Below are 26,117 nucleotides of genomic sequence, written 5' to 3' on the forward strand. Positions count from 1 at the left end.
TTTAGAGGAGCACGGGTGTACAGTACTTGGTGGATAGAGGAGGTCTCGGTACCTGACTTTTGTGCAATTTACTCACTGCCTCTCCCTCTCACCTCTTTCTCCATCTCTTTCCATCCCTGCTGGAACAGGCATGTGCGCGTCCATGTCAGCGGAGGCCCTAAGCTATCCCACAATGCCCTGGATCAGGAAGCTATGTTGCCTCGCCCGCCGTTGCTCTCTAAAACTGAGACCACCCAGCTGCCACAGCCTGACTGCTCCACAGTACGATCCCCCCGTTTCACCAACAGGTCTCGACAGCTCAAGGCCTCCAAGGCCCAGAGGACGCCCAGGATGTGGGCCGAGACCCTGGACGCATCGCCGCAGTCAGACCGCTCATTCGGCGTATGTCCATCAACTCCAGACTCCTCATCACCCAGGCCTCCTCCTTCTACATCCGACCCAGACCTCCTTCTTGGTGGGCCCTCATCCTCCATTTCTCCTCATCCACCCAGTCCCCACTCCCTCAGGTCCACGTTCACGCTGTCCCCCCGAAGCGCCACTGAGACAGAGTCCCCTATGTTACCTAAATGCTTGGGAGCCTCCGGGTATTTTAACCCCCCCTCCCCTGCCAAAGGACTTCCAGACAGTTTGTCACCTCTGAGCCCTCGGTCTCTGTGCGCTCAGTCTTTGCCATCACCATTGCGGTCCACTGGCTTTCAGTCACCTGGTAAACAACTATTGAGCTGGTCAGACAGGACACCGTCTCCTCCGGAACCTCTTTCTGCCGCGTCACAAGAAACCCACTCATCCTCCAGGTCACGGCAGGAACTGTGTTCCACCAGCTGTCCGTCACCATCGCCGGATGCTTCTTCCTCTGGGAGCATGTGCTCTCCGTCACAGGAACATGCCAGGCCCCAGAACATTCCACTCCCTGGATACCAGTCCCCTCCGTTGTCTCAGGACGCAGCCTCTCCCCGGTCATCACTGCATCCGCTCACACCCTGTCCATCGCCACCAGACCCTTTGTCCTCTGTACGTGTGTCTTCACAGTTGCATAAGAAACCCATATCCACTGAGCCTAATATCACCCATTCACTCACAGGAGCCCGGTCTCTGGCCTCTTCCCTGTCCCCTAACTCTCCGTCCCCGATCTCACAGTTCCCGAAGGGTGATCCGCCGCTTTTAACCGAGTCACTTTCACACTCCTCTGGTTCACTAAGGAACTACAGCTCCCAGGAGTCACCACGGCTGCTCTCCGGGTCAGTGGTCAGACAGTCATGTAGTCCCGCCTTCTCTCCCAGGATTTCTGAAACAGGTGTGTGTGTGTGTGTGTTGCTTTGATTTTAATGTTTCCATTCTATATTTCAACCGCTTTTAAATATTACATTCAAGGAACTTTCTCCGTTCAACATTTCGTGTTTCTGTCCAAGACAGTAATGGCAGCCAGTTTTTCCACCAGGCTGTCAGAGACAATTTGGTGATAGGCTTAAAACGTGTTCTTAGTTTTTTTTTTATCGATTCCAGTTTTAACTAAATACGAGACATAACGCTGTAGCTGGCAGCAAGGTAATTACACTGTGAGGAATGGCCGCTATATCCTGTTACTGGTCCCCAAGGACGGACACAGACACACATGGTACCGTATCGGCGCTGGAGATTATGGAGCGTTGCGTGTCGCCGGATAGCCATTACTATTGCATTAGGCCATGATGGGGAAGACGGGGCTAGTGTGGAGCTAATTCCATAGCTCGTTTACAAGTTTCACCATTTTATTGGCCAGATACGCTCGGAGCAGATGCGAGTGTACCGAAGCGCTATCCAAGACTCAGCAGCTGCTTCACCGACATCCGTACAGCTGCTTCTCCGACATCACCGACCTTGCCCCTGGAATCCTGCGGGCTGAAGCAGACCCCATTCACTCGACACTTCCTTTTTTTACTGTGACAGTGTTTATTTGAACTTGTTCCAAATATGTGAGCGGCGCGCTTTATTGGATGCCTTCAGAACAGTGGGCGGTCGCTGCAGGAATCGATTGTCTGTGATGATTGCCTTTTATGATCATCTTCCCTCACACATAAACTGATTGTTTCTACTGGAATGCCCCCCCCCCCCCCCCCCCCCCCCCCCCTCCAATCTAGATTTTGACATCGAGTCATCCATTGATAGCCTAGGACTGACACCCCGTGGGGAAGACTCCTCAGGCGAGAAGATGAAGATAGAGGGGTGTTTACTGGAGTGGAGGAGTAATGTGGAGGAGACGCAGGTACAACATCTTCACTTGGACAGACCCCCCGTCTTCCTCATCGGCTGCGGCCTGGAACCAGAGGCAGGAGAGCTAGTTCCAGAACCATCCGCGGTGAGTTTGATTTGGACCGAATTGGGCTCTGTTTAACCTACAGCGTCCCTCTTGTACTCGCGTGCCAAAGTCTCGGCACGGAGGTGCAAGGAGTTGGATGCAATTGCTGAGCGAAGATTGGCGCCCAGACTGTGTTAGATTGACGATAGAGAAGGCCACTTTATGACAACTGGACACGTTTCATTCCAGAGTCAATGAGACCACCATTCCTGGCTGTCTCTATAATGGGCCCACTGCCTATTACAACCACCAGGCTTATCAATTAGATAACATTCATATTAGTAAGAATTGCATTCCCTAATTCAACCCTGGCTTGGCCGTTGCACAGCAACAGCTTAAACCAGCGTTAGATTCTCATCAAGATGAGCGACGGAGAGGTGGAATGAAAAAAGGAGAGCGAGAGATGGGAAAGGGCGTCATTCGGGCAGTCTCAAGGGGCCTATCCGCTATTTAACGGAGTGGATCCTTTCCAGATAGACAGAGGGAGGGGAGCAGAAGATAAGTAGCGGTTTATTGAACACCTGACATTAACTGTCCGATCAGAGATGGCCGGTATCATTGGCCTTTGTGCCTGTATCAGGGAACCATGTTCCACCATCTTCTAGACGTTAATTAGGTCCAGAAGCCCCCTCTCTTATGCTCTCTCTTTCTCAGTCCCTTTTTTCAGCTAGGATTTTGTCCCTTTTTCTCGTTCTCTTTACAGCTACTGCTGTACTCTTTTCAGTTGTTTCTCCTTCCTTCTCTCCTCGTTGTTATATTAAAGGACATCGGACCGTGGGAACAAGTGAGAGACATTCCCTCAGTCCCAAATGCGACGTCTTTGTTGCGTTAGGTCCCTCTGTGCGTAGAGAACTTCACAGTCTCAGGGACAACCACAGCACAAGAATGAGATTCCGTTTCTGTACGGATAACGGAGCCTGATTGTTTTTCGCCATTCACCCATTTCATTTCTCTCCGCCTCTTGTTTTTCTCATTCTCTGTCCCCGACCTCACCCCATCACCCACCCACCCTCACATTCTCTCTCTCACGCTCTCTCGTTGTCTTCCTCATCTCCCCCACCCCCATCTACTTCCCTCTCACACTCTGGTATTCTCTCCCCATCCTACGGTCTTTCTCTCGTCTTTTCTCTCTTTCTCTGCTGTGTTATGATGCTACGGCTAGCATGCTAATATGCTGATCCAATCTTAAGTAAAGCCTCCCGATTCTCTGCTTTGGACGACTAGCTATCCTACAGTGCTCCTGTCACGTGGAATCCCCAGGCCCCAGGTTAATTACGAATCAATTCATGGAACGGACAAAAAAAGAATTTGTTGAAACTAATGGACGATGCTTAATTCATATTCACTTACCAAGTCATTATGGTAAAATATATTATCTTGGCAGTGACTTACCTGCTTTAATTAAGGTTAAATAGATATTGAATTTAAATTTAGCATTTTTCTATTTCTTGAATTGGCCGAGTTGAGATAGAATTGACCACAACCCCTGAACTAAACCATTCATTTCTTCTTTCTGTACTATCTCACCATCATGACCTCTTGCCCCTCCCCCCAAACCCACACACACACACACACACACCACACCTCCCACATCCAGGCTCTGCTTGCAGTGGCCCAGAAAGAGCAGATCCAGACGGGGAACTTCTGTGACCTGGAGGGCTTTTTAACCCTGGGTCTAGTGAACCGTGGTTCTCCACACCTCGACCCACGACCCACACACTCTCTTCCAGATACAGAGGACAGCTCAAATAGAGCCATCACAGGTGTGTGTGTGTGTGTTTGACTGTTAGAGTTATGTTCTCATAATTACAGCAGAAAGCGCCGTACCTCTTTTGTTTAGAGAGATTCGATTTTGAGGATTACCATTGTCTCCAACTTTGCCTGAAGATATATCTCAATTTCCAACAGTTATTCCTATCACAAAGGGTTCCTAATGGGATTTATGACAAATATGTGAAAACCCGCCGCTTTACAAGAGAGATGAGAATGAGTTGGAAACCCGAAGGAGCCATGTTTGCACCCAGGAAATAAGTGAGATACAATATAGCTATTACAATGGACACTCAAACAGGAGTTTGCGTGTGATTGTGTACGTATGTGTGTGTGTGTTTACCTCCCGTATACACACACACACACACTCAATTAAAAGGAGAATGGGCTGCAGACAAAATATTACTTGTGAGAGACCCTGACGTTCAATGACTATATTGGTCTTGAAGGATAATGCAGCGAATGATAAGCCTAGTTCAGCTCTCATTAATGTGCCGTGGATGTCTTCATCATGGAGGTGTTAAAAAGGAATGAAGCACTGAGCTTTATTGTCAGCATAAAGGGCTGTAGATAACATCTTTTCTCTGGACTCAACCAGAGCTACGAACCAAACATCAAAGTTGTCAATATGTCTTTATCGACATATTGACAACTTTGCAATATTATTTATAATGTTATTATTTAAAACATAGTTTTTTATTTACTTTTCCTCATTGCTCCTACTAATGCAGCCGTGGTGAGCAATGTTTGAAACATCAAAATGAAATCATAGTATCAAAATCCCAAAACATTTGTAATTAAACACTTTTAAAATCGCCATACATGTTGTTTCGGGCCATAAGGATTGTGGAACTCTCGAATCTTCATGTTCTGGTAGTTCCCAGCCTTCTCTCATGCACTATTCTACATCCCCAAGCTTATATACTCTTTCATTTTGGTCAGTCACAGTAGCAAACATGCTCTGTACAAACACTAACTCTGTAAAAGTTAATTCCATGAACACAGCGGCGCGCCGGTATGCATACACCCGTGTGTTTGACCGACAGCCTTCAACAATGTACAGCCCAGTCAGTAGCACTACCTAAAAGGTTTCAGTCCGAGTCGACGGGAAACCACCCTTTGAGACGCTACTGTGCCACATTTAACAGAAGTTCTTATACAAGGTCATTAGTCCATTAGATTTCTCCTCAAGTAGTCGTTATGAAACCAGCCATTATGGCCACAGAATGCACCCACTGAATGGCTGCTGTTTAGATGGAGTTGTGACCCTGTTGGCATCATGCTTTTAGAGTGGTGGTTTCTGTTGCTATATCGTAAGAAAGGAGAGCGTTCTTAGATAAGGATTCTATGAACACAACGCCACACATTTCTAGCGGATATTTTCACTAAGTCAACATATTAGGTAGTTCACCGACTAGATGCCTGGCTCAGAGTCTTCACTTGGCTTTGCTCAAGACATTTTTCTGAATCTGGTTCATTTTTGTTTGGGAACACATGGCTTCAGAGTACCAGTGTTGCCGAAGTAGAACATTTGAAGGGCACATGGTTATCCTTATCAGTCTCCCTAGCCATACATCCCAAACGTTGTCCCCCCACCTTTCCCATTTCAGAGAAGACTGATACCGTTGTTTCAAGTCAGCAGTGCGCTCAGCTCAGGCTGTTGTTTCATTTATATAATTTGAAGGTTGCGCATCACTAGCGAAGTAATTTGTGTAATTTTAATTTGCCTGTGAAAAGCACAGGCAAATCTGATTAGGCTCAACTATACCACAACATCTGCCGTAGATACCGCAACAATGCCATGACATCTGCCATAGAAACAGAGTATGGTTTCGTGTTTGTCACTTTGCAATGCAGAAAAGCGCTTGTCTCCATATCAAAATGGTGAAAACATAATACCTATTTACCTTACGTTTTTTCTTGCATATTTGAAGGACTGTTGAAGGAGTACACTCAAAATAAGTCATAATAAGCAAGGAATAAAGACAAAATTTAAAATAAACTGTTATTTCTAAAAGGCTTAGGTTGTCACAGAAAATAATTCATTTTCATTATGGGCTGGAAGAAATAGAGGTCAATACTGCATAATATATTATTTTCACAAAATCACAGAGCTGCTGTTACAGTCGATTGAGAAGAGGTGCCAAATTATTGTAAGCACACTAAGCACACACAGACCTATTGTTTCAGTAATGTTGGAGAGACATGCTAGTTATCAGGGTTTTTTCTGTCTCAAGATTCGGCAAAAGTCGTACCTAAATCCTGCACCCCACCGGACGCCCCTCTGTGATATAGGCCTACTTTAAATAATATCTGGCTACACACTTGAAAAAATAAAGTGTTAAATCTTCCCTTTCTCTGGAAAAAATTGAGACCACTACACTTTTTTCTTTCCTTTCCAAAAAAGTCCAAAAGGAAGATTTTGAGTGAGGAACAGAAGGGTTAAAATTAAGAGACCACTGCAAATTGAACGCTTCTGTTCCTCAGTCTAAACTTTCCTTTTCAACTTTTTTGGACAGGAAAGAAAAAGGTGCAGTTTTCTCTTTTTCCTGAGCTGTATGTACTCTACATATTAACATACATATTTAATCTTTTTTCCCTCGTATCTAGGTTTTTACCCTCTTGCATGTTTTTCGTACTCCTCTGCCTGTCGATTACTAGTAGACATTTTATGGGTTTTCAGTGCATCCAGCCTATTGTTTCTGCTTGGCTGTTTTACTAAGCCCCCAATCAGATTGGCTCCATAATGATTCTAGGATACAGAGCATATCATTCCCTCTTTATTATGTCTGGGCCATTTTGCCATTGAGCGTCAAAACAACTTGATCTATGTTTATTAGACAAATCACATAAAAAATATGAAATCACTCATCAGCTTTATAATTAATCACAGTGAGTATTATTATTGTCTATTTTTGTTGTTATGCTATTTTCTTATTAATTTGAGTTGCATAAAAAAACACAACAGATCTGTATATATTACAGCGTTTTGTGTTGTTTGTTCTCCATCCTTGCCTTATTGCCAGATCGTTTATCCTCCTCTCTTGACACCCTTCAGCTGTACTTGGCTCTGCTGCTTGCGCTGATCGTGCATCTTCACATTCATATATTTATTTTGTTAGTGACTTATATATGTTAATTTTGTAATTGTGTTATTTTTTACATTGTTTATTGCATATATAATGTCTTTGGGGACAGTACATTGGCTACCCTAATCTGATTGTCTTTTCAGCAGTCATCTTCTTCTGTCTTGCGATCTCTGTTTAAAGAAAGTCTGTCATTCTACTAGAAGTCTTTTGAAACTTTACATTTCTTTTATGCAGATTGGATGTGGTTTAGGTTTAAGTTTTATTGAAGTATTTTGACATGCTTGGATATAAAAGACATCTATGATCCACCTTATTTCCCGACGTTACGATATCAGCAAATTCTTCCATGGGCTCCACAAAAAATACTCTCAAATGCTATTTTTTCTATACAACTCTATCTAAATTGAGCCCATAAAAATAGCCCAGTTGAGTGGGAAACCTCCCGATTTTAACAATGCCAGTATGAAAAAGATTTCCTCCTACTGTCACATTCGCTGCAGTATTTCACTGGTATTTTATGTATGAGTGCAAAATGATGTTTTACCATGCCGACACACAGCAGTGAAAGATTTTGGGAAGACGGTCGCCTTTGAGTTTTATATGCAGTATAAACCCAGGTTATCAGAAAAGTTGACATTGGAAAGAAGTATGTAATGATATTAGCTTTAGCAGGCTTTTTTTTACACATCAGCTAATTACTGTCAATCAAAGTCAGTTAGGTGGGGATGGGTTAAAGAATTGGGTTAGTATTAGAAAGGTCATTGGTTCAAATCCCCAAACCTACTAAGCGAAAACAATATGTTGCTGTGCCTTTGAGCAATGAGCTTAACCCTTTCCCTGTAATTTGCTATAGATAAGATTGTCTGCCAAACGACGAAATGTAAATGTAAAATTTTTGGCAAGAAGGTCCATATTTTAAAGAAGGCAGTGCCCTTCAGAAAACCCCTGGATGAGGAAATGTCCCTTTCACAACATGCACTTGTCAAACTGAGCCGAGCGTCTGCCATGATCGTTAAGCTTCAAAGTTAATGGGAGAGAAAGGTTAAAGCAGGGATATCACCTTGACAACGCTCTTCACTCGTTTATGTCTCTCCGTCCTTCCATCTGTCTCCTCATTTTTTCTGAGGGCTACCATCCAACAGGTTTTATGTGTCTCCCACTCTGTCCTCGCTCGAATTCTCTCGCTCAAATTCTCCCTCCCTTTCCCAATCTGTCGGTCTCTCTTCTTCTCTAGATGTTTTTCTCTCTTAACTTTCTCTGGAAGTAGTGCGGAGTTCATTCAGTCCAAAAACAAGATAATTAGTCTTCAATGTGTCAGGATAGCACAGGTCTGTCGGTCTATCAGTACTATCATCATGGACATGTCTGAGTACTCTTCATTTAAGATGTGCTTCATCTGGTCAGAGCCACAGTTCAAAGAACTCTGTTTGAAATGTATTTAAACGTCAGCCACTAGTTCTGAGACAAACACATGCCACTGAGAATGCTAAGAGGCGCTGCTTACCTTCACTAGTCTGACAGCAGGTTGTTTTGTCTCTGGTCTTTCTTTCATCTCTCTCTCTCAGTGAAATTTCAATTCCATAGATTTGTTCATATAGGAAGTTAACATATATTAGTCATTTCAGGGGATTATTTTAAGGGATTAGTTTGAACAGTGTTTACAACTGTAGATGGCCTTAGCTTGGTAATATATCTGAAGTTCTTTTATTTTTAAACATTTTGAAGTTTGTAAGCCTTATTTGTATAGCCTATCCTGCTTATGGTATAACTATAACTATGCAAACCAACTATTTTAAACATGTCTTACCTGTCAAGGCAACATGGTTGCAGCCAGACTGCTCAGGAATGACATTTGTTTGGAACTATTTTGTAAACTGCTGTTACGTTCAGACATAAATGACGTTATCAACATATGCTCAGTGCTTTTGTTCCTTAACGGCTTGCTATTACGTTGCTCTTTATATTTTCACCATTATGTTGGTCCTTAACGCATCGATTCAAAATGAAAAAATGTCTCATTACAAGTAAAATGTATGGTTAACAATTGAGATTAACTTGGGGTTAAGGTTTGTGTTAGGTTTAGGATTAAGATTAGAGTTAGGTTACAGATGAGGCTAGGGATCACAGTACTGAATTTATGGTTAGGATGAAGGTTAAGGGTAAGGTAGCAAAAACAGAGAAAAGCCTGTCTACAAATTTTTTTTTTTTTAGACAGGCGCCTATTGCTGGAAGCAAATCGCCTATTGCTGGAATCAAACTCACTGAAAATCTTTATTCTAATGTATTTCTGAATTAATTAATTAGATTTCTGCAATCATTATCAATTTATGTTTCTTTATCTCTCTCTCTCTCTCTCTCTCTTGTTCTCTCAGGGGCAGAAAGCTGGAGGGCTAGTAGCAGCCATAGTGGGCGTGCTGAAGATAACTTGGTTAAAACAGTAATGATGGACAGCCAAAGCCAGCCAGTCAGTAGCCACAGTTATGTAGCCACACCCACTCAAAGAAGACCGTTCTCTCCACGAGGGCTGTGTACATCTGGTATGAGGTGTAAATTAATTATGTAACACGCTATGATAATGTCTAATTATTTTGGGGATTCATGGTGTATTAAGGATTGATTTACGACGCACCACCTACTTGTCTTTAGGAAACTATGAATTAGCAAGACAACTTATCACATAATTCTGTTTGAAGGCAGTTCAGTTATAAAATGACAAGATAGATTAATTTCTCTGAGAAACAGTAATTATAAAAATAATGAAGCAATGAAGTGTACAGGATCAATTAATCAACAAAGAATTATGTCAAAATGTGTATGGGAAGTGACGGCCTATTGGAACATTGATAAAGGAAATACACACAGGCCTACAACACTTAAGCCAGGAAGGTATTCTAGTGCTGAGAGAGACGGCATTGAATGTGCTTACGTAATTCTGCTGTAATCTTGGATGAGTCCTTTCATGTGCAGAGGACAAATGTTCAATAGTCCAAGGTTGGTATCAGATCTTTGTCCACTGAGATTGAAGCAAGATCAATGGACACATTTCAATAGTCCAAGGTTTGTAGCAGATTGTTGTTCACTGAGTTTGAGGCAAGATCAATGGACAAAAAGATGCGTTCCAGTTTCCTTTTTCCAAGGGGAGGGTGAAAGCACACACTAAGTTTCCTAGCCTTAATGGCTGAACTGCACAGGGTTCATGCCTTTGAAACTTTAGTTGCAGTATGTAAAAAAATACCCTTTACTTTAAGAATGGAATATTTCTGTTATTGACAGTCTGAGATAATATTACACACAAAACTGCAAAGATATAGTTTAGTCGCTAAACACCAAGACTTCCAAATATTCCAAGAACAACTCCCAATTGTTTCTGGAGATTTGAAGATTGCTTCAAACTTTCCTCATAGGCATCTGTCACTGGCCAAGCCACCTGTCGAAATCACTAGATAGCCATGAGAAAAGAAAAGCCCTGCTGATGTTACCACCATGCTGATTTGCATCACCCATGGGCAGTGTCCGAACTTAACATTTTGACTGGGAGATAAAAAAATCCACCGGCCAAAATAATAAACTGCCTTTTTGTGTCACACAGAACGACTCATCACCACAGCCTCGGCATCATATTGTAACCAACCTCTTGAAACTCCTTTATCTCCAAATCTCCATTTCTCACAAAACATTATTTTTTTATGTGATTCGGCCCCTCCCTATCTTAATAATATTTTAAAACAATTTCTTGAAATTCTACAAATCCTCCAAGTATATGTTTGTTATTTTAAACCTAATTTCCTGAAATTCAAAAAAGTGCCCCATGAAGTTGAGAACAATGGATCAAACCCATTTAGTGAAGTTATTCAGGATCAAACCCATTTGCCCTTGTTTATCCTACAGGTTTGCTAGAATAAGGGGTAAAGATGTTACTAATAGGAAAACTAGTAATAAATTACTTGTATTTTAATGTAAATATATTGAATAAATACCTCATAAAGCTACTATACCTCATAAATCTACTAAAGGCTTTCTAACTACCTACAGTCATATTAAGAATATATACACCAATCAGCCGTAACATGATGACCACCTGCCTAATTTTGCCGCTAAAACAGCCCTGACCCGTCGAGGCATGGACTACGAGGCACTAGACCTCTGAAGGTGTGCTGTGGTATTTGGCACCAAGACGTTAGCAGCAGATCCTTTAAGTCCTGTAAGGTGCGAGGTGGGACCTCCATGGTTTCCCAGGAGAACATTGCCCAAAGCATCACAGTGCCTCTGCCAGGTTGCCTCCTTCCCATAATGCATCCTGGTGCCATGTGTCTCCAGGTAAGTGACGAATACAGTCCCCGCCATCCACGTGAACACGTGAACATGATTCATCAGACCAGGCCACCTTCTTCCATTGCTCTGTGGTCCAGTTCTGATGCTCACATGCCCATTGTAGGTGCTTTCGGCAGTGGACAGGGGTCAGCATGGGCACCCTGACTGGTCTGTGGCTACACAGCTCCATACGCAACAAACTGCGATACACTGTGTGTTCTGACAACTTTCTATCAGTACCAGTATTAATCTTTTCAGCAATTTGAGCTACAGTAGCTCGTCTGTTGGAATGGGCCACACGAGCCAGCCTTCACTCCCCACATACATCTATGAGCCTTGGTCGACCCATGACCCTGTCATCGGTTCACTGCTTGTCCTTCTTTGGACCACTTTTGATAGGTACTGACCACAAGGGCTGCAGTTTTGGAGATGCTCTGACCCAGTCGTCTAGCCATCACAATTTGGCCCTTGTCAAATCGCTCAGATCCTTACGCTTTCCCATTTTTCTTGCATCTAACACATCAGAATGTTCACTTGCTGCCTAATATTTCACACCCAATGACAGGTGCCATTATAACAAGATTATCAGTGTTATTAAATTCACATGTCAGTGGTCATAATGTTATGGCTGATCGGTGTACTGTATATGCTCATGGGTCAGGATTTTATTCCTATAATCCCCAAATCAAAACCTTACTCACCTCTGGTTCAGTCATTGTCTCACTACTCACTACTGGGCCACTCTGTCTCTCTGTTGGGTCAATCACTGTCTCACTACTCTCTGGGCCACTCTGTCTCTCTGTTGGGTCATTCACTGTCTCACTACTCTCTGGGCCACTCTGTCTCTCTGTTGGTTCAGTCACTGTCTCACTACTCTCTGGGCCACTCTGTCTCTCTGTTGGTTCAGTCACTGTCTCACTACTCTCTGGGCCACTCTGTCTCTCTGTTGGGTCAGTCACTGTCTCACTACTAGCTGTTTAATTATTCACAAAACAAAAACGCAGACAGCAGCATTACCACAGGCTATGGCATTGCTAACTTTAAAGACGTATAGACAACATAGCTTATAGACACGGTAGAATCAAATAACATACTGTTTCACTGTCATGCCAAAACGACTATCTTACTAGGGCGCAAGAGTCGAAGAACGAGTTTAAGACCGGACTGGCTATCAGACGGCCAACTTCACTCCTTAGTAAAAAATGCACACACAATTTCTCACCAAAGTAATGGGTGGATTTCAATTTCATGCAAACATCAGTAATTTCCTCCGAGCCACCATCCTCGTGGAGAGAACATTTCTATTTTCATACAATTTTGATAGCCTTCTGAGATTTACTCGCCAAACGGACAATCGACCCGCATTTTGGACCCTGCCCATGGGGATTCCCCAGGCCCCTGTCAGGTAGTGGCACAAGGCTTGAGGTCCTAGGGCAGGAGTTGGGAACCTTTATTGCGGCAGTTTACTATTTATCCTGCCATTTCAATTGAACTGCATGCCAGTTATGATTTTCAAATGCTCAAGTCTAACTGCCTGCCTGGCTAAACCGGACAGAATCGCTGTAAATGTATTGCCATGAAGCTCCACACCAAAAGATCAAGGCCTATCTAACTGCATCACGTAAGGGAAGGCTCACAAGGAAAGTTCACATCCACACTTTTCAAGTGCCACACTAAACAGAGATGCATTTTGTAACTCTACAGTTTAGCTTCCAAACTACGTTCTTAAGTAGGAAACCCTCTTTGACGTATTCCCTATCAGAAAATGGTTATGCATGTTCAGCAATGCCCACTGCAACTTTGTACCTCCTCTGCTTTTTTCTTTTTCTGCCAGTAGATTCTTGAACAAACCTCTGCTTTCCATACCTGAACAAAGCCCTCATGATTTCATCAGCCCTGTTGTCCTCATCTGCGAAGGATTTGTAATGTCTAATTTCAATATGATGCTGTAGTGTCTGAAAAGCAACAGTTTCAAAACAGAGAACACTAACAGTTTGGCACTATTGTAAAACAAATCTATATTCTTTTGCCCAAGATATTAGGCAATAAACTTAATAAAATAATGAAAGAAGGCTTGGCAGCTACTAACAAAGTGAAATCAACACTGTTCATCAGACAGTTTTGAATTTAGTGGGGAGTTTTGAATTTAGAAGGGAAGTAGGCAAGTTCAGTGGAACCTATTGTTGCAACATCCTAAAATTATCTCAATCAAGGTTGAAACGTCGTGGGAACTACAATCTTGCAGTGAAAATCCTACAATACCAAAGGGATAGTTTGACCTAGATTCATATTTGGGTGAAATAACACTTAGCTTAAGTGGTTCTTGAAGGCCCATGGAGTAATTTTTTACATGCCATTATTCATCCCTGTCCCAGCCTGTAATAAGCATTATTAGCATTGTCTAAAACCAACCCTGAATCACCTCTGTATGGTGGATACCTAACACTATCCCACACAGTTATATTGAGGAAATCAATGAGGTGTGCAGCTCCAGTAATGCAAGACCCAAGAAGGGGAATATTCTCCAATCCATCTTCAGATATGGCTACACACATGGGTATGTTTCCGCCAGGTTGTCCAGGCACATGGGCGCTCATTGGCCAATGTTATTTTGCCAACACTGTGTAGAGTTTTGGCCCAGTTGAAGCCTGCTTTATCAACAAAGATTTACTTGTGATGGTTCACAGCAGTTCAGTTTGTAGTTTTCAACCTTCTCCAGGGGCTCATTGATTTACTCCTCTGTTTTGCTGTCTGTCCTGCTATGTTAAAAGACATTGCCAGTGTTCAAACGGTTTATATGGTTATATGGTTACCAGTTGGAGTTACTACTATGGATGGCAATCATGTCCTCTATTTGACAGTGTTGTATAGTACATACACAGTGCAGTGGTCAATTTTAGCTCACACTAACAACAAGATTGTGGGTTTAAATCCCAGTAAGGTCACTTACAAATCTGTGGCCTTAGGGTGGTGAGTCTGTACTTTTCAATTAGTACACAGTAGACAAAACCATGTCAATTACATACAGTATATTCACCAAATGTTTGAGTGATGATTATGAACAATGAGCGTAGTGATAGTAAAAGCAATTTTTTTTTTAAGAAAATCTTATCAAAAGGTATGCATGTACTTTGTATGAACATAATGTATTTCAATGTGAAACACTGAGGTTTGATATTGTTTGTTATACTGAGTCAATGTCAGATGCTTAGAGTTTTGAAAAGAAATATTTTTATGGATCTGTTGTATTTTTTCAAGTGGTGAAATATTACCACGTACTTGTGTGAATAGTACCAAGTGGAACAAAATGTTTAATAATACACCTCAAAAACGCTTTTACCTAATTCCATAATAGGAAATATAGTCTGACCTCTGTCTCTTTCAGATGGGCACAATCTTTTTGGCTCTGTCAATGTGACATGCAGTCTTGGGGACTTTTTTTCAAATGTCCCTACATGTTGGTTTTAAATCCGAGTGGGGTGGAAAATGTGTCTTTTGTTTCTGCTGTTGGTTAACAGATGGAGACAGGTAGATGTGTGTTTGGTAAGGTCTGTTGATTTCCAGGCACTTTGCATCTACTAGGGGACTGGTTAGATTTGCTATACAGTGTAGGTGTCTGTCCACTCTAAAATAACAGAACAAGTAAAAGCTCCTACAGAGGTGACTATTTCTGTCATCTCTCTATTTCTGTTAGTTTTTTTTGATATGTTTACATGTTTTCAGTCTTTTCTTAGCTTAATAACCCAGCCTCAACCAACCAAGCTGGTTAATTTAATGAAAACAACCCAACCCAAGTCACTGACAATAACCAATATTTACCTGGCGCAAAGTTGTTTTTGTAATGTGTACAGCGGAATGTCAAGGAGATATGGAAAGGATAAATGAGTCAGCTAGCCAACTTCACCTCAATATTCTATAGATTGTATGCTGAAAGTTCAAGCCTAGTTCTTATATGAAGAGTTAAAAATGAAATGTCAAATTGATCCTTCTTTATAAGCTAGGAAATATGGATTTGTTTGTGAGAGTTTTCTGGCAAACTCACTTTTCCTGCTCTGTAATTTGACCCCCTGGAGAAGAGCTCATCTCTGTTTCTCCTCTCTTCCTCATAAATCTGTGTTGTCTTGTCTGTTATTTACTCTCACACACACACAGAACTCAATTTAACTGGCAATTAATGCAGCTCAGATTCCTGCATACAGATATGCCTTCCTGGCACCATCGACGCAGGTTTCCTAAAGAGATTATACTGCACGATCAGTCACGCACACACTCGCAAGCGCACTACATGATTGGGAGCTGGTCCAGGAGTGTGTGTCCTCTCATCACATTCCTCTCAGGGAGCTCAGAAAACCCTGAGGTAATCTGTTTACCTTGGGACACGGCTAATGCCTCCTGCCGCTAATCAAATCATTACAGTTCCAACTGCTACCCTCTAACCCTGCCTTTCTCTCTTGTCCATCTTCTCACTCTCTCACCTTCTGCCATTTTCTGTATCCCCAATCTGTTTTCTGTAAGTATGTCACATGTCCCTTTAATTTACTTGGTTTACAGTGTAACTTTGGACAGCTCTGGGTATTCCGCCTGGTCAAGGATGACTAGTGAATGTATGGTCTTTGCAAAAGTTTCCTGTCCTTTGCCTGTTTACCACAGTCCTTGTGCCTTGTGGTCACATCTGGCGCAGTGAGGATGTGGTGTGATGCTCAGCGTGTGACACTCCCACTGGCAGATGAAATGGAGAGACGCAGAGAGTGAATTTGGTATAAGAGACTTGACACTGCAGCTAAGCCTGGAGAACAGCACAGAGCAGCGGGCAGCAGTATGATACACATACACACACACACACTGTAGGGGCCGGCTGTAATTTACAGTAAGCAGGTGGGGATGGATGTTCAATCTGGTTCAATTTGTTGAGGCTCACTCTGGTGGAGAAAAACCCCCCAGTGATTCTAGAGAGTTCTTTCTGCTCTTTCTCTCATTATCTCTCTGTTTCTCTCAATCCCTTTTGTATTTCGCTCCCGTCTCCAACTCATTCTCATCTACTCTTCATTCTCTGTCCGTGTTTAACAGGTTTCACTGGCGTCTCGGTTCGATCAACTCCGGAGCTCTCCTCCCGCCCTGCCAGTGTGGTCTCCCAGCCCACGTCCTGTTCCTTCTCCCGACTGTTGTCTCGGGCAGCCCGGGAGATCCTGGACATCAGTGCAGTGGACCAGACGGGCTGCGAAGACCCTGACCTGGAGCAGGACATAGACACGCGAGCTATTAGCAGCCTGGCGGAGGAGTTTAGGCTGATGGCAACAGGTACAGTTACCAGCCTAGAAGATAGTAATCATTAGTTAGGACAGTTTTGTTCTCATCATTGCCCTTGTCACACCCAGACTCATATGCTTCACTAGTAAAGTTTTTGGTGTGTAATTTGATGACATCATGTGTCCAGATTCAGGAGTGGCCCGGGTATTCTCCTCTAATAGGGGCGGAGCTGGAACAGTGGAGCACGTAAGGATGCACGGTTCTGACCGGTGCGTATGCATAATACATAGAAAAAGACCTAATCAAAAACAATGTTATTTTAAAGCGATTATACAACCACTTGTCCAGATATTTTTTGGAAGTTTAAAGGGACATTTCACCATAGCACAATTACTTAATGTACTAATTACTAATGTTAGCAATGATACATTTGTGTCATAAAAACACAAGATCCTCCTCTACACAATCTGAAATGAGCACATTTTTATTTTGCTGTAGAATTGACTTCCTCTCTAACACAAGTTGCAGAATTTTTGTTAACTTAGAAAAGTGCTCTTTCCCGGTTCATTTGCTTGGTGCCAGTAATGCACCAAAATGTAACTACAGCAGATCTCACAGGTAAACAGCACATTTGTGTTTATCCCGCTTATATACCATACCAACAAACAATAACATTAACACCCATTTACCAGTAGAAATAACATTTTCCAATTAATTTTTGACAACAAATTCATGTTCTCAACCTCCACAAAATCTGGTTGTTCTATGAAGAAAGCCGCCTTTTGTACTAAATCTTCAGACAGTAGCCAGAATTACAGCCAAGGAACTAGCCATCCCTAAAAAAAAAATGTTTATATCCCACAGCAGTTAACTGTTAATTCTTAGAAATAAGAATTTATGCTTTCTCAACTTTTCACTGAATCTGGTCATTTGTTCAATGAACGATGCCACCGTTTGTTCTATTACATGTTAGACAGGATAACTTCATCCCCATCAAGCACCATTAGGCTCCAGTGCTGTAGTAAACATGCCGTTTTAACGATTGCCATATCCAAAATGTGTTTTGTGTTATTATTGGTTAAGCACTTAAACCTACAATACACATGTATGCAATTACAGCATGCTCATGGTTGCCATACACACATGGGGGAGTATGTACCCGCTCCCCAAGGGAGAGACAGAGTCTGTGTCTCACACTTTTTAGCAAATGATAATAGAGCTCTATAGGAGAAAGCCCTGTCTCCAACTGTTTGTTTAGAAATTCTAGGTACAGTAAGGACATAGAGTACATGTAGGAATGTATGTAGATGGCAAAAAAGAACATCCAAGCCTGTATACATTTTGCAAGAAGACACATTCAGTCTCCCAAAAACATGTTGGAAAAGGTGTGATGGTCTGATGAGATCATGGTAGAAAATGTTGGCCTCAATTCTAACAGATATGTTTGGTGCAACGCCAACACGGCTCATCATCCAAAGTACATATTGCGTAGTGTAAAGAATGGTGGTGGATTCTCTTCAGCAGGGATGGTGTTCTGGTCTGGATAGTGTGAACAATGACTTGTTCAGTAATTCTAAATAATTTGGAACAAACCCTGATGCACTTTGCCAGGAAACTGAGAGATCACCTTTCAACACGAAAATATTCCAAAGCACAAAGCCAAATCAACCAAGGAACTGCTTGCAAAAAGGAAGATCAATGTCCTGTTATGGCCCGGTGTTTGGACTTCGTGGATCAACCTAAAGACGGATGTGCACAAGAGTTCCCCACACGATTTGACTGAGCTTGAACTCCTCTGTGAAGGAGAGTGGCATAAAATGACTGAATCCAGGTATGCTAGGTTCATAGAGACCTAGCCAAACAGACCTGCCGCCTCAGCAGTTTTTAGAAAATTGTTTTTTTTATCCATTTCTTTTTCACTTAAACATTGTTGTTTCAAACGATCTTATTGAAGGTGAAAAACAATTTGTCTTGATATCAGCCTTTACATCAACAAAAGCTGCATTTTCAATAAGGGTGTGTAGACTTCTGGTATACACTGTAAGACCTCCACTGGAACAAACTCCTCTTGATAGATGATGGAACTGTCAACAGCTTCAGGTGTACAAAAACATCTCAGCCGGCCATTCAGAAGCAACCAAATGCCTCTAGACCCACTTGGAATCATGTTTCATCCTGAGATAGACAATGACTCCAAAAACACCGCTGTAGCTACCGAGATAGTCACCCGATCTCTGTCCAACTCGGTGTGCCTTTCACATGCTGAACACAAGACTGAAGGCAATAAGGCCCGGAAACAAACAGGAATTACAGATGGCTCCAGTACAGGCTTGGCAGAGTATCACCAAGGAAGATAGCCAACGTCTGTTGATGTCTCTGGGTCGTAGACTTCAGTCAAACATTGCCTGCAAAGGATATGCTACCAAATACTAAACATGTCTAATTTACATAATGTGAATACTCTGACTCAGATTTTCAAGCATGGAATCGTTAATAACAGTTGGCTCTTGTATCACACGTGCATAGGTACAGTTGTCCTCCACATTTGGAAAGGCAGCAGTTTGGGCATCGCAGAAGTTAATTGTAGCATGTGCTGTCACCATAGACGTATTATCCATAGAAGGACTGGAAAGTCTTGAAGGGTTTTGGAACCAGTTGGACTGTACACTCATGGGGTCACTAGCAATGGTTGCCTGTCCTGATTTAAATGGGAACAGCCATCTGTGGATTATATTTCAATGGTTGGTTGCTCCTGTCAGTTTCCCTCTCTCTCGCTTGCACTCTCTCATCGGCAGTAGTTGCACGTAGAGCTTATTGTCCTGGACCACTTTTAGCTGGACCTGGCTGGCCTAAGCTATAGGCCTATGTGTTATTAAATTGCAATTGGCTTCATTGTTATCATTTTCACCTGAAGACGACAAAGAAATTGCAGTTTATACATTTAGAATAGTTATCAATATGTACCATCCCCGGTCTCCATGGAGACCTACAGTTTTTAGAGGCAGCTCGGGTTCCTCGTAAGCATTCCGCCTGCAGATTCATTAAAACAACACAGGTACATGTGAGGATTAGGGCTATTTTCAGCTTAGGGTTTAGTTTTACGGATAGTTTATTTGATGAAAATGTGTTTCTAGGCATTGCAAGTATTGGATAAAGGAAAAAATGGGAAATAGAGGTGAGAGTGTGCTTCAGTAGCCGTTAGCCGGAATAGAATACACGCGGCAGTGGTATCGGGAAAATGTCAATTTAAAAGGGGATGGTTACTGTCCTTTGTTTTTGAAAGCATTTCCAAAATGTTCTGTGGGGGGTGGGGTCAGAGAGAGGGCTTAGCGTTTGGTTGGCTCATGTTCATCCCTCCCTCTTTTTGCTGTAATCCCACTCCTCTTGTCCTGTCTATCTCTTGTTCCGTTGGCCACGTTAAGTGTGTAATGGAACGTCTGCGTGCAGAACGGCTTTAGCATCGGCAACATGTTCTGCATGAGGGCTGCACGCGCATCTCCGTCCTGTGTGAGTGTGTGTGTGTATGGGGGTGTGTGAGGGGGTGGGTGTGGGCGGGTGTATGTATGAGTTAGTGTCCTGTGTGTGTGCGCGTGTGTGAATAGAGGTTGTAATCTGTGCTCCAGGCACTGTGCTTAGTTGAGTGCCGTGGCTTCTACTGAGACGTGTAATAACAGGATTAACACACACTACACTGTGTGCTCCTAAAACAGCGCCTTAAAGCACTTAGCAAAATACACACACAAAAACACACATTTCTGGACCAATTTACTATCTGACTGAGGACCAGAGGTCCTCACTATGGTAGTAAGACAAGGAAAAGCATAGGCCTTTTGGCCTTCCCTGACTTTCACAAGCTTTATTTGATTTGCGGTTAAGATTAGAATTAAGATTAGAATTAGGATTACATTTAGGCATAAATGATTAGCTTCAGGGTCAGGTTAAGTTTAGGCATAAAGGTTTAGGTTATTGAAGTTAAGGTTAGGTTTAGGTCTAGGAAAAATAGTTTTTTTTTTAATGGTACTACATTGTTGCTTCTTACTTTGTTACTAAAACCTATGTGTGTTTGTGTCACACAGTATATGAACAGGGAATGGAACCAACATTCATTTTCCAGTTGTTTTGTTCTGAACAAAACTAGTATTTGTTTTTTGTTCCACTGTTCCGACTAGGATAATAAAGTGCTGAACCGGTTAAAATCAAATCTTTGTCATTCCTTTTACTTCCTTTTTTAACTGGTGTAATTCTGATGGTTGTTTTATTTAGTTCCATAAATAACACTGAATGAACGGACGTGGACATGAAGATTGACTAGCACTGGCCATCATGAAATTCATGTGTTTTGCATAGTAGTAGGCCTTTAATTACTTCATTGAATTGCATCATTATATAGTGCCCTCCATAATTATTGGGACAGTGAAGCATTCTTTCTTCCTTTGGCTCTGTACTCCAAAAGGTTGCATATGAAATCAAATAATTATGATGAGAGTGTAGTAATTATCAGTTGGAGGTATATTCCAGTTTTATGTGACAAATGTACTTATCCCACAAGGTTATAAACCATGCTTCATTCATTGCAAGATGCTAACTTGTGACTTTAAAGGGATGTAGGCTCGGAGGCACATAGGCTACTTCTCATCTCCCATTCCAGGGTAATGTAATTGACTGTAAGTGTTCCCTAAGCTCAATACAAAGTAAGTTTCAGTTAATTGAAAAGGTGTCTTCAGCTTTTTTGTATAATCTACAATGGGTGTTGTGTTGAAACAGAACATGGAATTTCATAACTTTTCTTAAACACCTTTTCACCACATCTCATACATATTTTAAGAGATAAAGGATGGTCACTTTGACAAGCATTTCTCTGGTCCCCTTGTTGTCAGACACCAGCAACCGACTCCAAATGCAAAGCCTAAAATCATAAATAAACATTAACAGCTCTCTTTTGCGTGCACAAATGATGCAAATTCACACACCTGCCTAATAAGAGACAGATGTGAAACCAATTGTGCAAATACATTTGTTATCCTTAAATAGAGGGACTTTGTACAACATGTGCTGTTATTTGTAAAAAAAAAAATAGCTATGGCTATGGATAAAAATACCCTCAAATTGAAGCTGACAGTATGTGCAGTACCAGTCAAAAGTCAGGACACACTTTTCAAGTGAATGGCTAGGTGTGTCCAAACTTTTCACTGGTTATGTACTTTAACCACATTGTATGTGTTTCATTTCAAATCCAGTTCTGTACAAAATCATAACTTCAAAACTTGTGTCACTAGTGTCACTGGCTAAATACTTACGGACCACTCTGTAAATCAGCCCAGTCTGATTGGTGCCTTTGATGCTCCACTATTTCTGATTGGTTGTCTTTGATGTTCCGCCCTCTTTGATTTGCTTCTTTGATGTTGCAGGCTCCAAACCAGCCGGGTTCACTCAGACGGTGAGGAGGAGGAGATTCGGAGAGACCAGCAGAGTGTCCTGTCACTTCCATGAACCATCACACACACACACGTCTTAGGTCACTCTCAAACAGGCCTCCCAAAGAATGCCAGTGTGGATCCTGTCCTGTACATTGCAGAGTAGGGTGGCTTTTCTGCTGGTTCCCTGTTTCACAGAAGAACAATAAAAAAATTGCAGCAGTTGAATGTTACTCAAACCCTGACTTTATCCCATTTTTTAAATGATATTTTAGAATCATATGTAATTGAAATGTTCTAAAGCATCATAACATAACTAATCTGCAGTGCTAATTGGATTTGTCATTTGATGTTTAAATAATGTTTTGTTCGATAATGTTGAATATGGTGATTTGCAGTGCTGTTTTACTGTAAAAAAAATGTGAGTTGAGGAAGAGATTGGCGTAGCCATAGCTCGCATAGCATACACATACAGAGGTTGACGTAATCAACCTTGGGTCCCACATTTCCCCCCCGCACAGAACACCAAACAACAATGCTCCTTCTACCAGAAAACGTGAAACAACAGCCTAGGTAACCCAGCGCTTCACAGTTCTGTTCCTCCATGTAGCCACATTTCCCCAGCCAAGCCAAACACAGTAGAGCATGTTCACCATATCAAAGCACAGCCAGATGGATAGTAATTGGGATCAAGGGGCTACCAGATAGGTGGAGAACAGGGGGAAAGGAAAGAGGGATGGGGAAGAGTAGAGGATATAGGTTGAACTTTAAGGTATGGGGGAGAAAAGGGTTCAAAGTCAAACGGGCCCTCTACTTCTCTTACTCTCTCCTGCTCATCTTTCCATCTTTTTCCTACCGCTCTATTTCTGTCTCCTCCTCTATCTACCCCCGTCGCTCTCGCTTTTTCCTCCAATTACGGCTTACTTTCTCCCGCTTGTGCACACACAATACATCAAATCCTCCTCTCTACCCATCTCTATCACATTCTCCTCTCTACCCATCTCTATCACATTCTCCTCTCTACCCATCTCTATCACATTCTCCTCTCTACCCATCTCTATCACATTCTCCTCTCTACCCATCTCTATCACATTCTCCTCTCTACCCATCTCTGTCACATTCTCCTCCATCCCTCCTTCTGTCTCCCTACTTTTTTATACCCCCCCTCCTACCTAGCGCTTTCCCCACACGTACACTGGGCCACAGTGGCCTAGCAGAGCCACAGAGACCCTCTGACAAATCAATACATCACTGTAATTGATTCTGTCGGGGCACAAAGTGTTTAATGAGAAACCCCTCCCCCTCTCCTTGTGCGTCCACACGGCCCGGGTTAACGGCTAACGGCACAGAGGTTTCCACGGAAGTGGCTGCGGGGAGTAGAGGGTTAACGGGAGCCAGTCCCCAGGTTACAGACAGGTCCGGCTGGTTAATTAGGACAGGTGACGTCCGGTCCGTAGAGCAGAAGCCCATGGGTCCTGTAGCAGTGTGTGACGCGCACGCTGTTGAGGACCGCTTTCTTGCATCTTGCCTTTGTCGTTCCTTCAAGCTGATGGTTGGATTTTCTGCAATTACAGTTGGTGCCCGACACTGACGTGCACCTGGAGTGGATCTACTGAATGATAGAGAAGGAATAGTAATGAGAGGGGAAGAGGGAGTTAGAGAGCCGGGAGCTGCCTGGAAGAGGGTGAGCAAGAAAGAGAAGAAATCAACAGAAGAAAAATCACCAAAAGTGAACACTGTGTTTTCTGTTTCTTGATGAGGTGAGGAAGAATAGAGGGGGAGATTGGGTAAGAGGGGAGGAAGGGAGGAGAGGCTGAGTCGCTGTAACTCCAGGGTGGAGCTGATGCTAATGAAGAACATGGGAATAATGGCACATTGCACTCCTCTTCTTTCCTGCCCTCTCTATTCTGACTCTTTGCACCTTCTTTCTTCTGGCCTTAATGAAGGGCACCTGTTCGGATTCCTTGTTAAGCATTTAATGATCAGGCCCCATTAGAACCACGCCAATCCGCTCTGTGTGTGTTTCCTGCTTTGCTTCCTTAGTGTATGAACGGGTGTGTGGGCTAGTGTGTGTTTGCCTGCGGGTGTGTGTCTACCACCCTCTATTCTCTGTGCAATGTTCTGATCCGGGGTTCCTCTCCTCAGATGATGGGCTTCATTACCTTGGCTGGGGGTGCTGATGATGATAATGAATGGTGGGACAAATACAGAACACGACTCTACGGGTCTTTTTCATCAACCAGCCGAGCCAGGAAGACCTGCTGTGATTTCAGATAGCAATCACATTCTCTGTGTCTGTCTCTCTAAACTTTCTCACGTACACTATCGTTCAAAAGTTTGGGGTCACTTAGAAATGTCCTTGTTTTCCATGAAAAGATACATGAAGTATACATGAAGAATAGGTGATTTTGAACCTTTAATTGAACCCACAATTGCTGATGCTGCAGATACTCAACTAGTTTAAAGAAGGCCAGTTTTTTAACAGGTTTCAGCGGTGCTAACATAATTTCAAAAGTGTTTTCTAATGACCAATTAGCCTTTTAAATGATAAAGTTGGATTAGCAAACACAATGTGCCATTGGAACACAGGAGTGATGGTTGCTAATTATGGGCCTCTGCCTATGTAAATATTCCTTTTTTTTAAATTAGTTTCCTGCAAAAATAGTAATTTACAACATCAATACTGTATTTATGATAAATGTGATGTAATTTTAATGGACCAAAAACATTTCCAAGTGACCCCAAACTTTTGAACAGTAGTGTACATGCATGTGGTCCTGGGTTGCTTCGTTAGTGCCACATACAATGTCATTGGTTGTGCGTTCAATTTCAGCTGGGGATATCTGTACATAGTGTATTCAAAGGCAACTGTCACTAGGGATAATGGCTTCTGCATGAATGTAATATTTCACACGTTACCTATCTTTCCCTCTATCAAAAGTTATATTCTCTAGCTGGGTGCATGACTGCTATTGTTGAGTGTTGAATGGCATGTTTCTTTGTTTGCGTGACTACAACCATTCTCATATCGTCCTAATTAATGACATTTCTGCTGACATGTCCCAGACTCAGTAGGATATCAAAGCCTCTAATGCTAAATTGTGGGTTTTATTTAAGTTTTTTGTTGGCAGGCTTTTAGGCTGATGTTGTTGAATAGTTTGATTAATGCATCCAATCAAACCTTTTGATGATGTGAGTAGCTGAAAACTAATCCATGATGCATTTCCAGAATTAAAAGCCAGTTTTGAAGGTGTGCTTGTGTTGGTTATTATGCTTTTTCCACTCTAAACGGACAATGTGACAGTGTTATTTTCCCCCCTCCATCTGTCACTCCATGGTCTCAATCAGCCATAAGGTGATTGCAACCAGATTAGAGGGTTTCTGCTGCAGCTGACAGAAATGAACAAGTACATTAAAACCATCCTATATACCCACCTAAGGTACACAGGTAATATACACTGTCAAAACACCAGAACAGGAGAATTTAACACAAGCTCGGATTCCATCCAAATGGTCACAGATTGGAATGATTTTCTCAAAAACATCTGCATAAAGGCAATACTTGATTTTTCTTTAATGGTGGTTCTCCACCAAACTGTCAGAAACAAAGGCAGAGATGAGATATTGCACATTTATTTAAAGAATAAAGATATACATTTAAGTGAGTGTTTCTAGACATTTTAGTTTGTCAGCCAAACCCCAGTCATGTCACCAGAAAAACATGACTTGAAAAACACACCAAATCATGCTGCAAATGCGACAGGAATTGAACATTGCACTTCCTAGATGGGATGCAAAATCAGACAGTATCTACTGCAGCTCATGACAATGACAGTAAATGTGATGTGCATCACAAGAAGTAAAAAGTATTTTCAATATTCCTTGTTAATAAAGCACTTCAAACTTTAAGTACAAATCTAAATGCTTTCTTGAAACAATGTTTTAAGCTAT

At 42.2% G+C, this 26,117-nt stretch overlaps 1 protein-coding gene across 1 annotated transcript; it reads left to right on the forward strand.

Annotated features, from left to right (window-relative positions):
- The first annotated feature begins 134 nt into the window (after nucleotides 1-134).
- LOC105006333 (zinc finger, B-box domain containing) lies at nucleotides 135-24,657 on the forward strand. Its single transcript, XM_034292344.1, has 7 exons — nucleotides 135-1,294; nucleotides 2,118-2,335; nucleotides 3,933-4,098; nucleotides 9,567-9,731; nucleotides 16,573-16,803; nucleotides 16,940-17,021; nucleotides 22,161-24,657. The coding sequence occupies exons 1-7, from the start codon at nucleotides 193-195 to the stop codon at nucleotides 22,240-22,242; spliced, it is 2,046 nt and encodes a 681-aa protein (XP_034148235.1). The 5' UTR covers nucleotides 135-192; the 3' UTR covers nucleotides 22,243-24,657.
- Nucleotides 24,658-26,117: the final 1,460 nt, after the last annotated feature.

This window comes from Esox lucius, chromosome 1, assembly GCF_011004845.1.
Source record: "Esox lucius isolate fEsoLuc1 chromosome 1, fEsoLuc1.pri, whole genome shotgun sequence".
NCBI classification, from domain to species: Eukaryota; Metazoa; Chordata; class Actinopteri; order Esociformes; family Esocidae; genus Esox; species Esox lucius.

Coding starts and splice junctions, on each gene's coding strand:
- LOC105006333 (XM_034292344.1), top strand. CDS start 193: ATGTTGCCTCGCCCGCCGTTGCTCTCTAAAACTGAGACCACCCAGCTG. Junction 1,295..2,117: donor TCCCAGGATTTCTGAAACAG/GTGTGTGTGTGT, acceptor CCTCCAATCTAG/ATTTTGACATCGAGTCATCC. Junction 4,099..9,566: donor CTCAAATAGAGCCATCACAG/GTGTGTGTGTGT, acceptor TTGTTCTCTCAG/GGGCAGAAAGCTGGAGGGCT.